This window comes from Vigna radiata, chromosome 5 (assembly GCF_000741045.1).
Source record: "Vigna radiata var. radiata cultivar VC1973A chromosome 5, Vradiata_ver6, whole genome shotgun sequence".
Taxonomy (NCBI): Eukaryota; Viridiplantae; Streptophyta; class Magnoliopsida; order Fabales; family Fabaceae; genus Vigna; species Vigna radiata.
The window spans coordinates 27,218,107-27,235,222 of NC_028355.1; the positions used below are offsets into that span (position 1 = coordinate 27,218,107).

Here is a 17,116-nt window from a genome sequence, read left to right on the forward strand (position 1 = left end):
CGTTGCAGAACTGCAATTGAGAATGGTATGCTAAGTTACTTTTTAGTAACTAAGTAAAAGAAAAAAATAAAATATGTTTTATGAATTTAATATTATAAAAATGTTTTTTTTTCTAAATTCTAGGTTATTACAATAATATTATAAATATAATATCAATATATAAATGTAATACTATATATATTTTGGATATGATTTGTTATTAAAATCTTAGTTTATTGTGTTTTAAATTAAGTAAGAGATAAAATTGGTTTATTAAGTTAAACTAATAAGTAAAATAAATTGGGTGAGAGTTGAAGCAATCAAATAATTTAATATTTAAATCTTGAATTTTTAAGTGATTTATGTGATTTTTTTAAAGGAGAAACATGAGTTAATATTGAAGATTAAAAAGAGTTAGATTAAACTTTGGAGTATTCAGGTGAATGGAGCTAATAGTTTTAACTATTTTAACTGTTTTAATGGTTTCAACCTTTAAACTTGTTTTTTTAATCTTACTTAAGAATATATAACGAACTTTAGTGAGATCAACTTCTTTTTTTTTTTTTTTTGCATGTATTTTGGTTTTGTAAAGTTTTTGAACTCACCAGACAATAGTTAGAGAATTGTTTGACATAAAAAAACTGTTTTTGAAGAGTTTTTCGTTTAGATTTTGTTGGTGTTGTGGGAGAAACCATGAACAGGGGTGTTATTACATCTTTGTTCGTATATCTCTCAGCATGAGGTGAAGGTTTGGGTTTTGATTTTGATATTTAATAAAGATTTTGAAATTTCCATTCATAGTTAAGATTTTATTATAATTAAGCAAGTTGATAAGAGGTTAGTAAGATCCTAAATGGGGTGCTACACTTGGGTTTTCCTACTCTCATTTATTATATTTCACTTTTTTTTTTTTAATTTTGATTACTCCTTATTATTTAGAGATCATTTTTTTTAATAGAGCATATTTTAGAAGGAGTTTTGAAGTGTGAAACAACCTCTTCTATGAATAAACTTTTTTTTTTCCAAAAAGAAGACAAAAGGAACAATCAAAATTTGCAAGTGTTAAAGCTTTGTTGAATTTTATCCTTTTGTTAGAAGGCTTTGTAATAACATGGTTTGTGCTCATCCTAGCAAACTAGTAAAGGGAGCCATTGATGTTTCCTCCTATCATACTAGTGATAAATGTTCATTATGAGTTAGCTTTGATAATAGTTTGACATTTATTTTGTTTTGATTTTGTTAAATATTTGTGTTAGTCACTCAAATTTTATTTGTTTTGTAGGTTTTGATGAAATTCGTGAGTCAAAGTTGAATTACAAAGAAAACAACGGAATTCTGAGCACTTCACAACAAACTAACTTCATCGTGAAATCTAGGGCTTGAACCACACAAAGAAAACCTACATTGGAGTTAAACCTTAAGCTCTGACCTGAGGATCAAATCGTGAAGAATCCTTCACCTAGAAGTAATTTCAGAAGGCTCTAGCCCAAAAGTGCACAACTTAAGCCATGGAGGAAACTCACCTAGGGAGGAAACCTCACAGTTGGAGCCATGGAAGCCACACTGTCAAAGTGTACAAAAACAAGATTTCACCTTTATTTTAATTAGACTTTTGGAGAACTTTTGAGAGACTATTTTAGAGAGATTTAGAGAGAGACTTTAAAGAGTTTTCTCACACACTTCTTCTGTATTTTAAAGATATCCTTAGAGGAATAGAGATGAAGCCTTTTCCATGTATTAACTTCTTTCCATCCATTATGAGGATCTAAATCTCCTAGGTATTGTTGAAGTGAGATGAAACCATTTTGAACTCTCTTGTATTCGATACTATTTTTATTTATGAATGTTTGCTTTAGATCACAAGTTTATTAATCGATTTATGCTTGTTCTTGAATGAACTAGTCCATTATCTTATTTCATCGGCTTGGGATTAAGTGCGAATTAATTTCAAGTTGTGGTTCAATCAATTCTCCTATATGCTTTTAGATGTTAAGAATAGATCTAGGGTTACAACTGGACATAGACTCATAATCTTAATGCAGGCGATCCCTTCAAACATTCACTAAGGAATCATACTGAAGTTTGGTGATCCTAGACTCTAGGTGTCAAGAATGAACTTAGAGTTACATTTAAGAGAACTCCCAAGTCTTGGTCATTTGCAGCGTCATATCTAATATAGATCTGGTACAAAGGAAGAACAAAGTGGTGAATTCAAACTATCTAGTATACTTGCTGGTATATTTTGTTGTTAGGTGACAACCTATCAACTAGTTTTCCAAGTGTCAGAAGTAATATAATTATACCATTGATGTGTATCTTCTCCACTAAAACTCAAAAAAAAAAAAAAAAAACAAGCATACCCAAACAAGTGTCCCGTGGCTTTTTGAACAAAGATTTACCCTTTTTTTTTTCTATTATTCAAAATTATAAGTTGAAACTTTGACTAATCTACCTATCTTCACCAATTAGAGATTATAACTTCTACATTAAAACTGAAAACCTTAACTCACACCAAAAATTATTGTTGTCATATGTTGCTTTGAGTATTTATAGAATAAAGAAATATTGTTTTAACGTTGTATTAATATGCTTACAACTTACAACACACTCAAATACTTACTTTTATCTCCTAACATTTTCCATCATATTTCAATTCTATCAAGGGTGACACACCTACACTTATTTAACCTGATTTTTATAACAAGACAATAAGAAATAATGTAATAATATGTCAAATGAGTGTGGATAATATTTTCTCTTCTATTAAATATAAAGTACCAAAAGATAATAAAGTAAAAAATATTTTCACTCCGTTCTTGTTTCCTTCAAATATAATAAAAATCAAAGTTTATAACAAAAACAAATTGAATCAAAATAAACTTAATTTAAACTCTTGAACTATATCCTTTTACTTTAACTTTTGGTATTCAAACTCCTTTAACTTTGAAACGAGTTAATAACTAATTTATGCTAAAAAAATATGAATGTTTTGGAAACTTACTTTTTAAACTATATCGAGAAGACTATATTGCTATTGAAATGCTGTTCAAAATCTGAAGGCAAAAATTACCAAATTGATATTGATGAACTTTTTTTGTCAAAGATACAACATCCATTTGAGTTGGCACCTTTTATTTAAAATGATTTTCAAATCAGAAACCTCTAAGGTAATATATTTATACATGGACGAGGACATCCCATTTTGTTCCTGTCACCAGCTTGATTATACTCTATGGGATAGAATCATTATATAAATGATATAAAAGTACTTGGTTTCATTGGTTGGAAATGCCAACACTAAGATCTCGTAAACTTGAACAAAACTAAGCATAAATTATGATGTGATTATAAGGGTACTTGATTTCATTGCTTTCTTCTAGGTTGAATGCAAATTCAGAGTCGTCCAACAAAGATAATGAAGCAGATTCTATTGTCAGTATGATGACTTTGTCCAAGTAACTTTATATTTTATTGAAAATCTGGTTACTTGTGATTCAAACTCATAAAACTTGTAGAGTTACCAACTTATCCATAAGTTTTCAATCATTCACGTTGCATATCATACTAAATATTATATGAACAATAAATCACATTTTTTTTTCTTATTTCATAGTGTATGAAGAATTGTGTAAATATTATGTGCCTTTGTATTATTTTTTCTGGCTTTTATTGCAAGCTTGTATTAGTAGATATATACTAAAAAAAAATAGTAGAGTTCACAAATAATGTTGAAAGTACATACCAAATACTAAAAGTATCATAAAGTTCAACAAACTCAATGAGTCTAACATATATTTGTTTGAAAGACTTTGTTTAGGACATCAACATTAGTCCATGTGTTTTTAATTAGTCGAGTTATTTTTTATCATGTTATATTTTAATCGATCTTGCAATATTCTTTAAACATTATATTTTTTTTTATATTTACATTGTAATTATTAATGAATGTACTTTATCTTAAATCATCAATAAAATTATTTTTGATTAATTTTTGTATATTTTACAATTTTATATATATTTTATTGGACAAACATAAGATTTTGAAGAAACATTCCTAGAATGTCTTCACATCTCTTAAAGTTCATTTGAGCCAGTGCAAAAATTTTGAATAAAGAATTTGTCCTTATATGATCTGCATAAATAAAGAGAAACATCACAACAGATAAATAAATATTATTCGTACATTTGGATTGAAAATGTTATACGTTTATTATAGTGTTTAGCTTAGTCCTCATACTATAGTGTTTAATGTAGTTTATTTATCAAGTTGTTGTGTTTAGAGTAATCTATTGCATTTATGTTAGACATTTCTCTTTAGCGTTTAGGATGGACATGCGTTCAGGATTTTGTTTAATCATGTATAACATATAATGTTTAGTTTGTTATCCTAGATGGTCATTTATAGATACTATTTCGTTAGACATTTTTGTTAAACTTTAAAATAAAAAGTTCCAAAACGGTTTTGTTAAGTGATTGGTGTAGGGATAGACTAAATAGAAGGAACACCAACAAATGCATTTTCAAGTGTTTCAGAGCACCAATTTCATTGTGTTTAAAGAAGCAACCAGTTGTAGCTTCATTTAGTTGTGAGGCTGAGTACATTGTTGGTGCATATGAAGCATCCAAAGTTGCATGGTTGGACTCAATTCTAACCAAAATGATAGTGGAAATTGAAAAACCATTTAAATGTTGGTGGACAAAAAATAAACCATTAACCTAACTAATAATACATGACAAGAATAAACACATAGAAACTAGATTTCATTTTTTTAAAATGTAGATAAATAATAGAAGACTACAAAGATTATATTGTCCTATAAGTAACAAATATATTTATTAAACTATTGAAAGAGATTTAGAAAATTGAAAGATGATTTAAGTTTGGTTAATTCATATATTTATTAAATGAGAATGTTATAATTAATTCAAATAATTATGTTGATGATGTGTTTGTAATTAGGTATTTGCCAATAGATTCAATCAATAACTCTATTTTTTTTTTCATAAAAACAATAAATATACAGTACAGAGAAATTTATGTAAATTGCTTATCTCTATTTTTCTTCTTCTCTTATTTACTAACAATTAAGGGAAATAAATAAGTTTATTAAAAAGAAAAACTGCTAATATTTCTAATATTAACCCAATGTAAAAATACAAAACATCACAAAAAGATAAATACACAACATAAATAGAAATATTAAATTATCTTTTAAGTAATATATATGATATTAATTATTGTTTTCTTTGTTTGTTAAAATATTATGTAAACTGTTCTCTAGGATAAATATTATTGAGCTGGAATCTAAAAGGGGCCAATCGGTTAAAAGTGTTGGTGATATATGGAGATTTTGAGGTCAGTTTGTGATTTTTTTATCCATGACTCATGTTTTGATTAAGATAAGAATGTTTGATGTTACTGTAACTTTTTTCTTTATAGGTGAGCAAGTGCATGTCGAACACGTGTTTGTTTTACATAGATAAAAGTGATGGATGTCGCTTTTAATACGTCGTCCGTTTAATCAGACTATGCTCTTGACATGTTGGGATAGAAATTAATTTTAAAAATAAAAAAAATTAATTAATTAAATTTTAAATGACATATTTGTATTATCTGTGAATTTTTATCACATATTTTATTTTCAAGTTTAGTATCATTTTTCATAAAATCTTTAACTTCAATCCTATCTTTAATTTTAGAAATATATTTATGTCTCTATTTAATTTTACATATATCTTAGGTTTAGAATTAATTAGTTAAAAGTTTTTGAAATAAATGTATGCAAGATTGAAGGTTAGATTGGGTTATACAGAATAATTTGAAAATGTGTAAAAGGTTATTAAAAACAAGACAAAATGGCTAATAGTAAAGTTCTGACATATAGTCTATCATTTTAGTAACAACTTATAATTAATAATAATATAAAATTAGTTCATGCATATATGTTCAACTTGTATTTTATACCATTAGTATCAAGATTTTGCATTATTTACTTTACATTTCTTTTTCTATACGATGAAAGTTAACTGTTTTGATAGAATTGGAAATAATAATTAAAAATTAATTATTGTAAATCAATTATTGCAAATATTATTAAGAAGAGAAAAAACTTAATAAAATATTTTTTTAATGTTGATATTTCAAAAAGTCAAAAGATTATTATTGTTATTTTTTCTTTTTTTATTAAAATATAATAAAAATATTAAAATTTTATGTATTTTTTATTTGTTGAAATTGGTAAGAAATAAAACTTTTACTACTATATTATTATTATATTATCACATTGAATAAAACTAGTAAACAATTAAGTAAAGTGAGATAAATATTTTAAATAAATAATATAAAAGTTTCCCTTCAACTTGATAAAAAGATATTTTTAATAATATTTATTATTTTATTTTATTCTATTTTTAATATTATCAAAGTAACACATAGATAAACATTTAACTAAATTCAAATAATAATAATAATAATAATAATAATAATAATAAAAAAGTATAGTTGAGGAAAGCTTAACAATGTTATTTTCAGTTACTATAACAATGTGTTTTGATTTAGTAAAGACATTCTTCTTAAACCTCTTCTTGTGGACCACACCTTTATTGTTTTTCTTTTTTTCTTTTTTTCTATTTCAGTGTTCTTTCCTTAAAACAAACTACTTGTTAGTATATTCTTCTTCTAATTATATTTTTCATTAACAATATTTTCCTAAAGTATCTTAAACTATTTTAGCTTATAAATAAACTTAAAAATATTTTCACTCACTCCATATTTAGTTTTTTGACAACAAAACTTAATTGATTTTCATTTCTTAAATGGTTAAAAATTCTTTGGTGTATGTTATTATTGGTATTGGTTAACTACTTACATGTTTAGTCATAAAGGCCAAGTTTTTATCCTAAATCACTCACTAGTATTATATTTTTCCCAATTTTTTTTAAACTCTTCAAATATATTTTTTTTTTATAATTTTAGTTTCATATTAGGGAAAAATTAAATTATAGAAAAATATTTTATGAAAGAAACAAAATTTTCTTCATTCTTTAGAAATTAAAATAACATTTTTTTAAATTTTAGATAGCTAAAATATAAAAAAAAAAATTAAGGCCCAAAATTAATAGGAAATAATTATTTAAAAGAATTTAATGAGTTTGATTTTAAATATTTAAACTTTTCTTCTGTGGGATGTAGTTGAATTGTTTGAACAAGAATGGAGGCAAACTCTTTTGCATGTTTGGTTTAGGTTAACCTCAAAATAAATATTTAACAAAAAGGATTATTTTAAAGTAATAATTGGTTTGAATATTAGATAATATTTGTTTGTTAAAATAAGTAAAAAAACTGTCTAGTTCAAAATAAGTAAATTATATATAAGTAATAAAAGCAACAAACAAACTCATTAATTAATTAAATTTAATGAGAAGATTAATTAAGAGTAAGTGAAATGTTAAGAAAGAGAAAAAAAATAGAAATGGGACCCACAACAGGTGCAGAGGAAAATCCAAAACAGGGCAAAAAGGAAACAGAAACAGTCTCTAAATGCACAGAGAACAACACGGAGCCATGCAAAGTTGCCGTTTCCAGCGAGGCCAACCTCTCTGCTCAGTCGTTTGAGGTAAAACGCTTTTCAGTGTCTTCACGAAGCCACCTTTTCTTCTTCCCTTCTCCTCTCTTCAACCAACCCAACAGGGTCTTTTCCTTTTCAACCTCAAACTCTGTCTCTATAATCTCTGTCGAGTTTGAGTTGGGCATGTCCAATGGGTCGAGGGAAGATCGAGATCAAAAGAATCGACAATGCCAGCAGCAGGCAAGTCACCTTCTCCAAGCGCAGAACAGGCTTGTTCAAGAAGGCTCAAGAACTCTCCATTCTCTGTGACTCCGAGGTTGCCGTCATAGTGTTTTCGAACACTGGCAAGCTCTTTGAGTTTTCCAGTTCAGGGTGCGTCTCCTTCTCTTCAACACCCCCTTGCATGTCCTCTTACTTTTCACTATACCCTTCTGCCCTCTCACTTTTTTTCTTCTATCTACTCTAAAGAATTAATCTTTTGTAATGAGGAACAACTCCTGGTTGTAAAAATCGTGGCTTTCAAAAATTGTCGATCATGATGATGTTGTTGCAGGGACAGAGACTTCTGTTAACATTACTGGTGTTTGTAAATGGATTTCAGATTTAACGAAAAAAGAAAAGAAATTTAATTTTCTTTCTTTCCTTGATGGTGTGTAATGTATGAAGATTATTCTGATTCCGTTGATTTTAAATTTGGTGTGTATGCAGATGATTTTGATTTCATTGGTTTTAAACTTGGTGTGATAAGTAACTTTTAAATATGGTGTATAATGTATGAAAGTGATTTTGATTCGATTGGTTTTAAGTTTAGTGTGACTGATAAATTTAAGTGTGGTTGTGTGTATGAAGATGATTTTGATTACACTAGGTTTAAATTTGGGGTGATTGGTAAACTTTATGTGTGATTGTGTATGAAGATGATTTTGGTTTTGTTGATTTTGAATTTGGTGCGATTGGTATTTGCAGTTGATGACTAAAATTTATAGCCTTTAGACTTGTGTGTTTAAAACAATTTTTGTGAGTGTATGATTTGTTTGATATCTTGTAAAGGTAAACTATGATGGTTTTGAAGTGAATTTTTCGTAAAAGGTTGAAAAATTCTCGGTTTGTGTGATTCTATTGCTGCTAAAAATGTCTGTTGTTTGAACTTCATTGGTGTTTGAACTTCTATCCACTGTTCAGCACAGCTCTTGTGAAATAAAATAATTCAGGGTCAGGGAACAGTTCCGGGCAGCCCCATTATGGGTTTGACTGTTATTGTTCTCATTTTTATGATTTTGTTTTATAAAAATAATAAGCTAAAATTTTCAAAATTGATTTGTGTGTGACTCAATTTTAACATGTTTGTCGAAGCTAATTTAATTAAAAAAATACTCAAATTTACTGTTTATACAAGCTTTCAAAATTCAATTCTAGAATTACTGTTCTGTTATGCAAGATATCTTTCTATGAAAGGATTGATTCCTTATTGAAAAATATTATGAAAAAGAGAGAAAATGAGTTTTTATTTTAAATACTTATGTTGTTGAAAGGTTAATGCTAAAGGCAGATTATAAAAGATTTATACAGTTAATAAGATGGCCTATAGATAAATGGAAAGAGGAAAAGTAAGATAAATGATTTGCTTTGGTGTATCAGTTATCTGTCTTGAATTATTGTCAGTATAATACATCTGTCATTAATGTTTTCCCTGGTGAAATACGAATCAAATCATAAGTGAGAATTTTAAATATATAGGAAGCAAGAACTAAACATGTCATGCCATAAAGGGTACATTAACATAAGATCCTAGTTAGAAAAGAGAAGAGGCAGTTATGTCCTGTTTGAAATTATGTAGTCTTTTGTTTTGGTAGTGACTTATCAAGTAAATATTTGCTTTGCAAAAGTTTTGAAACATGACATAATATGGAAGGAGTCTGTGAGAGCTTACCCTTAATAAAGGGTAAGGATACAGAAGAAGCAGTGCTGCTACCATAAACTTATCTTTACTGTTCTTATTGGATTTTATTCTGGTTTTGGCAGACCTTTGATATCTCAGTCATCACTCTAAGAAATTTACAAACTTTGTTCAATTTGTATTCACTATTATCATGAGTTTGTCTAGCTATATTATTGTGCTGTTTCATCAATAATTTTCTTTATCTTCTCAGCTGGATGTTTGAAGAACAATTATTTTCTTTTTACATTATATTAAACTAAACAGTAAGCTCATTGAAAGATCTCACAGACTCCTTACATATTGTATTTCATACTTCAACTTCTCAGCTGGATGTTTGAATCAAACTCTATTAAACTCAATAGTGAGCTTTAAGCACTTGTTTGTTAGTGTTATTAGTTGAAATGATCACATATATTTTTATGCCAAAGTTACTGCACATATTTGAACAAACTACTTAGGAAGAAGAAAAAATTGAAATTAATCTATAGAAATTCTTTCATGTAATTTCTTTAAATCTTTTATTTCACTCCTCTTTTTGTAAAAGTCTTTATAAGTTTGGAAAACCAAATAATGATAGATTTCATCAGAATCTCTTCCATAATCCAAAAACACAGTACAAGAATAATAGTACATTAAATACATTACATAGAACTAACAGAATATCTGTCAAACAAATGTTTAGTTACAGAAGGAAAATATATATAACTACTCTAAGAAATTAACACATGGGAGTGCATATTTATTTTGAATACTTACAAATCCTTCTTGCAGAATGATGCGAACACTTTCAAGATACAACAAGTGTCTTGGTTCTACAGATGCTACTGCTGTAGCAGAAATTAAAACACAGGTACTCTTTTGTACTTCTGTATCCTCCTGACCATCATAAAGGTTTCACTATCTTACAAACTATTCTTGTAGTCCAAACAACTTTTAATCAAATCCATTTAAAAGACTTGAACCTGAAATGACCCTTTCAAGAAAGGATGTAACACAATTGGGTTTGTTTAATTAATGCTACAAAGTGGTAAACAAATTTTATTGTTTTTGTTGTTGAATAGTGCATTATCTTTTTTTTTTGGCTTTTTATTATCATAAATCAGCAATATATTGGTTATAGTACAAACATTCAATTGCAAACTGGAAAATAATAATTTATTTTGTATAAAATAAACTTCTCTACTTTTGGTTTTCTGCTGATAAATCTCAAGTAACTGCATAAAAGTCAACACTAAGAAAGGAAGAAGTGGAAAATGGGTGAGAATGAGAATTGATTATGGAGTGAGGAGGGATAAATGTAAGGGCAGCAGAGAGTGAAGGCAGGCTATTGCCATAGGGAAAGAAAAAATTTCCATATCAGATTTGTTTTTCTTTCATTATCAGATTTTATCCTTTCTTCTATTTTACCCTTGTAATTTAAGTACTATTCTGAGTATTTTCTACATATCTGCAGTCAATTTTATCACCTTCTAACTCATTTAGGGTTCCTGCTAAAGTTCTTCTGTTGATTTAAGCAGCACATCATTTCCTTATTTAAGATTCAGAGAATTTAAATCACTCTAGTTCTTAAGAAAGACACTTCTTATGTTTATTTCTGTACTACTTAAATATTATTAGGGTACAGCTTTAAATGAATATTTTTTTCTAATATTTTCAAATTATATACTATTTGTATTGTATTCAATTAGTGAAATCTAAATTTAAATATTAAATATTAATATACAAACTTAGTTTGTAGTTTTACTAGCTTGCTTCAAATATGTGATTAGTCTCACAAAAATTGCATTTGAGTTCTCTTTGTGGATAAACTTGAATCTATCATCAAATTGTGGCATAGTTTATACTTCACATCTAGACTAGAAGATTTGAGATGCAAAGACCTACAAGGAATTGACTGTTCTAGTATAGAAATTGAATGACCCTTTTCTTTGACATTTTTAGATAATCTCGTTCTTGTGTCGTTTGTAATGTCAGTATTGTTCAAGGACAATTACTCTCCAGTACTAATCATTTATGCTGCATTATATCACTCAGTAGACATTTCTGATTATTTTTTTGAAGATTTTTTGTATGTTGTAAAAAAGCTAATCTCAAAATGTATAGTATTGCTCTAACATGCAATTTTGTAGAAACTACCCCAAGTGTCTGCAGTTAGTGATTAGATGTAATGTAAGAACCATGGAATCAGGTACTGTATGATCAAACAATCCACTCCTCCATTTTATCCATCTCATTTTCCCTTAAGCTTGAATGTTATCTTTCTATTAGCAATCATTACACTTCTCCATTTTATCCATCAGTGGCTTGAATCCTATCACTTGGTCTTCTCATTTTTTTTGCATGATATGTAATTGATGTGGTGTTCTCTCAAATTTTCACCATAATTACGTAAAACAAGTGCAACTCTTATGTCTTGACATTCGGTTTCCATTATAGATAATCTATTAGGTAGTTTTGTTGTCTTTGTTGCAAATACTTACTTTGCTTGACTGCATTGTTTTTAAAATTTCTTTCATCTGGTGTTTACTTATCATCGTTTCTCTTTAGATTTAGTGGAGATTACTATACTAATATTTTTTTTTTCTTTAGAAGGAAGATTCTAAGATGGTGGACATTCTAAGAGAAGAAATTTCAAAGTTAGAATCAAAGCAATTGTATGTAATCTCTTAGATTTTCTTTTATATTATTGTTATTTTGCATTCTCCTCTCTTTTTGTGTTGATAGCTGTACAACTTACCTGTGACTATAGACAGATATTGGGTAAGGATCTGACAGGATTGGGAATAAAAGAATTGCAAAATATAGAGCAGCAACTCAGTGAGGGGTTATTGTCTGTAAAGGCAAGAAAGGTCACATTTTTTATCCCTTTTCCATTTGTCTATCTTGTTTTGTTTTTTCCTTTTCATTGAATGTCATCAGTAAAACATAATTAATGTTTTCACCTCAGAGCAATGTTTAACCCTTAACTTTTAAAACCTTTCAGGAGGAATTACTTATGGAGCAGCTGGAGCAATCTAGAGTTCAGGTATCAGAATCAAATGTTAGGTTTGTAATGTTGTAATAAACCTCACAGACCTAGGAGAATTGGCAAGGGAGTTTAAAATAGTTGAGAATATGTGAAAATGGTTTATTAATAGGTCTGATGTAGTGATATGCACCTTTAAAGCATTTAAATCAAATCATGCACTCTATCAGCTTACATGGTAGTGAATATCTAGTAATTTGTAAACAATAAACCAATCCTTTTGGCTGGATAGTTGTTAACTTCATACCCACCACGGCCCATTCTTAAGAGGCCACACAAGAACTCAAAAGTCCCAATAAACAAAATTAACAAGCTGAACTAAGGCCCAACAAGCCCTAATTGCAATAGTGTAAAAAGGATAACAAAATCCTATTCTGAGCCTCCTTCCGTTTTCTTGATCTTCATGGATATACCTCCATCAATAACATAGAAGTAACAAAATTTCATATTTGATATTTATGAACTGCACCAGATCAGCCTGTTAGACATTTCACATTGGTGTGCACATACAGTTGATAAGCATGGTCCTCATATTAAAAGGCTGAAGAATTTGATTTCAGTGCTTAGAAATTTGTGGGTAAAATTGAAATGTGTATCAATTTCAGGATATAGTGAACTTGGGAATATACTATTTACTTAGTCATAGAAAGGGCAAGAGAAAAATGTTCCATTTTTTTATAATGGTAACTTGTTTGGTCAATTCTTTCCAGGAACAGCGGGTCATGTTGGAAAATGAAACTTTGCGCAGACAGGCAAATATTATTCACTTTCTCTATGTTGTGTACAATGTTGATCTTCTAGCATCTTATGTCACTAATAGCTTTATCTTTCTTCCTATATCATGTTATAGGTTGAGGAGCTTCGTTGTCTGTTTCCACAATCAGAAACAATGGTTCCATTTCAGTATCAACGTCCTGAAAGAAAGAACACTTTTGTAAATACCGGTGCCAGATGTCTCAACTTGGCCAATAACTGTGGAAATGAGAAAGGAAGTTCAGACACAGTATTTCATTTCGGGTACTATGTTTTTTCAATTACCACACCTTTAAAATAAATTGAGTAGATCTTCACGGCCTATGTTTTTTGTGTGAAACTAAAAACAATACTTTTCTTGATTTTCATGGATAAAATACTTTCACTATGATTTGGGTTGCAGACAGTCTCAAGCGGCTGAAACAACACATGTTGTTCAGTACTGTCATACTGGTTTTCACTATCACATAATATTTACAAAACAAGTGTTTTGCATGAATACTGCATAGGGTGATTTTGTGGAATATATTTTGAATTCAACAAATTTTCTTGCATTAGCTTTTTGCATCCTTTTCTTAACCTCTTTCTCTCAGTTGTTTACCTATAGCACTTTCAGACCTACCTAATTTAGTTAGTTAGCCATACACACTTTTTAGTTATTTGAATGCACTAACTAAAACACTAGAATTCTGACTTTACTGTTGTTAATTTTCACAAACACTACCTAATTATTAGGGATTTTCCTCCTATTTTATGTTCATTTTCTGACTTTACTGTCTCATTCTTTAGGTTGCCTGCTGGTGTTCAAGAGGAAGGGCCCCAAGAAAGAAATCTTTTCAAATGACTTTGCAGAGTTCTGATTTTCTTATTTCAACAGGGAAAATAGAATTTCAGACATTTATTGCAGTTGTAGTTATGTACAATATAGATTAGGGAGAAAGGTTATGACTAAAAGTGACCCTCAAGTTATAAATTGGAATTTGGCTCTTTTTGAATATGCAGATTGACCATTTTTACCATATTGTGGCCTAATTAACTGTGATTGTGAAAGGTCTAATGAAGACACTGTTTTGTTTTTTACTGTTCAGCATTAATCCTTCTTTATGTTTTCTTTCTATCTTAATCATAATCAAGTTACTTATTTCATCATTCACCAACTTCGATTATTTATTTTAACTGTCTTAAATGTTTAAATTTATATTACTCTTCCACACTAATCTTTCTTAATGTTTTACTTTCTGACTTAATCATGTAGAATCAGCAAGTTGGTTCATGATAAGAGGGTTTTTTTTTTTTTTTTTCTCTTTCTCTTGCTGAGACAAATAATTTTTCTTGTCATTGGATGATAATGAACCTAAACTACTGAAACAAAATTAAATCCTTGTTTCATTTCATGGCTTATTTTAAGAAGGCAATCGTTTTTATAGTAGAGATTTGTTGAGAATAAAAGTCATTACTTTGTTAAGTTTTCATTAACTCCTTTCATTTTCTTAATTTCCTAGACATATTTTTGCTCTCTTTATGGTGAACACAAAGGTGTAAGAAGTTACATAATTCTGAATCATCTGAGAACAATTCATAGTATTATAAATTTTATCTTTACAACCATATCTTCTATTATTCTTATTTCAAATGTATTACAGTTGTCCTTCAGTGTGCAAATAACCACTGTATATAACATTACAGAAGTAATCAAGAACTACTGCTATATACATAGTACATGAAAACTACTGCTATATACATAATGTATGCTATATGATATCAGAAACTTGATTTCTGTGGCTGTTGCTGTAGTCGAAAGCCGTCAATCAATTTAGATCTCTGAGTCATTACATTGGCAAAAAGATTATCCACCTCTTTGCTTATACTATCAGATAACTTCTCCAACACTTGCAGCTTGGTCTGTAATTCCTTGGCTGCATAGTGTCTTCTTACTTCATCAGCAGCAACAAGGTCAGCAACAGCATCGTTGACCTCTTTGATCTCAGCGAAGATTGAAATTTTCTCCATGAACTGTTCACCAATCTCGAAATCAAGTGTGGCAACTAGAGAACTATCAAACCCACCAGCAACTTTTCTCAGCTCCATGTATGACTTACCATCACCATATAAACAAGAGAACAAAACCCCACATACCCAGAATCCAACACACCTCATCTCCTTCACAGCCTCATGAACAATCCTCTCCTTGTCAGAAAAAACCCTTGCTTCCTCAAGATCTTTACCAAGGTTGGTACTGAAACCCCCTGGTTGAAATTGAATTCCTTTTAGATGCTTTCTAGCCAAAGAAGGTGAGTTCTCCAGCAGAGTCAAACCATGAGCCAGAGAAATCCTAGCTTGGCCAAGATGAGAAATACAAGAGGAAATAGAATTGAAAAGCTCTAGCAAACTCAAGGTGTAGCAGAGATACCCTTCAGTTGAACCAACCCCCCATTTGCTCATTGGGTAGTCCATATCTGCAACAAGCTTTGCAAAAGCCTTGTTGATCAAAGGCAAGAGAGCTAAACACCTTTCAAACCATGTCAAGGACAGGGTTTCTGATCTGGCTTTCAAATCCAATGCTAATTGGTCAATTGATTCAGACACATGGAATTTGAAAGCCAGAAATGAAGAAGATGATGGCAACTCCTCTTGATGAGGGTATGTGATGGAATGGTGGCGATTCTCCAGCTTGAAGAAGCAATGTTTTGCTAGTTTCTCTATCAAAAGTACCATTGTTTCTTGGTTTTTGGAAGTTAGAATAGAGAAAGCCTATAAAAAGGGGTCTTGACAACTCAAATTCAAACAAGTGTTTGAAAGTTTGGTTGCGTGAGTAAGCTTAAATAATAATTAACACGAGGTCACGCTCACTCACACACGCATTCAGTATTAAATAGTATAAAAAACACGCTTTCATTTACAACTAACAAAAAGAAAATATAATTTAAAAATTAATTATTATAACAAAATCAATTTAAAAAATATGATAAAAACTATAAACATTTATATACATAAAAATAATCATAGAATTATAATTTTTTTATTAATTTTATCATTTTTTTAATAAAAATACCTCAGCAAAACAAAAACAAAAATTATAATGAAATACTTATAAAAGAATAGTCATAAGATATTTCAGTTTTTAGAAAAAATTATAATTATATCATTTTGTTTTCGGTAAGATTTTTAGATAATGAAAACTAAAAAACTCGTTGATGAATATAACTAGGTAACTCTTAAAAATAATTGTCAACAAAAATCAGTTATAATATTTCATCTTATAGATTATAAAATTTTAATATTATAAAAAAAGTTATAATTACATAATATAACATTAAATATAAACTAATATTTTTTTTGTTTAGAATAACAAATTTCACTTATATACTAAAATTAACATAATCATACTATCTTATATTATTTTACATTTTTTAATTAATTAATTAGTTAGCTTATTAAAAAATTAGTTTATCAACTAACTTGTAAGGTTTGTGTAATAGATGTTTCTACAAGAAAAAACATATTTAAAAGACAAAGGAAACATGGGATACATGAATTTGGCGGCGGTCAAATGTTTTTATGATGCATGTTTGCGTAGAACTCAGTTTTGCGTTGAAGTCTAAACTTTAAACACGGTGTTGCTCTTCAACTTGACAACACAATTGGGTTGTCTTTTGGGTCCACTTTTGCAAATTGTGTTTTTCAAGTGTTATTCACATTCTTTGACCTTTCACTAAGAATTTTCCATTCTAAAAATGTATTTCCAAACATATTAATATTCTGAAAAAGATATATATATATATATATATATATATATATGAGAAGAACATCCACAAACTTTACATAATAACCAAATTAATTTTCTGAAATAAT

At 28.9% G+C, this 17,116-nt stretch overlaps 2 protein-coding genes across 2 annotated transcripts; one reads left to right on the forward strand and one right to left on the reverse strand.

Moving 5' to 3' along the window:
* Window positions 1–7,530: 7,530 nt before the first annotated feature.
* On the forward strand, window positions 7,531–14,344 carry LOC106761795 (MADS-box transcription factor 23). The gene is made up of 8 exons (XM_022780333.1): window positions 7,531–7,919; window positions 10,258–10,336; window positions 12,076–12,140; window positions 12,236–12,335; window positions 12,470–12,511; window positions 13,222–13,263; window positions 13,362–13,528; window positions 14,054–14,344. The coding sequence occupies exons 1-8, from the start codon at window positions 7,738–7,740 to the stop codon at window positions 14,106–14,108; spliced, it is 732 nt and encodes a 243-aa protein (XP_022636054.1). The 5' UTR covers window positions 7,531–7,737; the 3' UTR covers window positions 14,109–14,344.
* A 484-nt stretch (window positions 14,345–14,828) lies between these two features.
* On the reverse strand, window positions 14,829–16,056 carry LOC106761024 (protein BPS1, chloroplastic). Its single transcript, XM_014644495.2, has one exon. The coding sequence runs from the start codon at window positions 15,977–15,979 to the stop codon at window positions 15,026–15,028; it is 954 nt and encodes a 317-aa protein (XP_014499981.1). The 5' UTR covers window positions 15,980–16,056; the 3' UTR covers window positions 14,829–15,025.
* Between the last annotated feature and the right edge of the window lie 1,060 nt (window positions 16,057–17,116).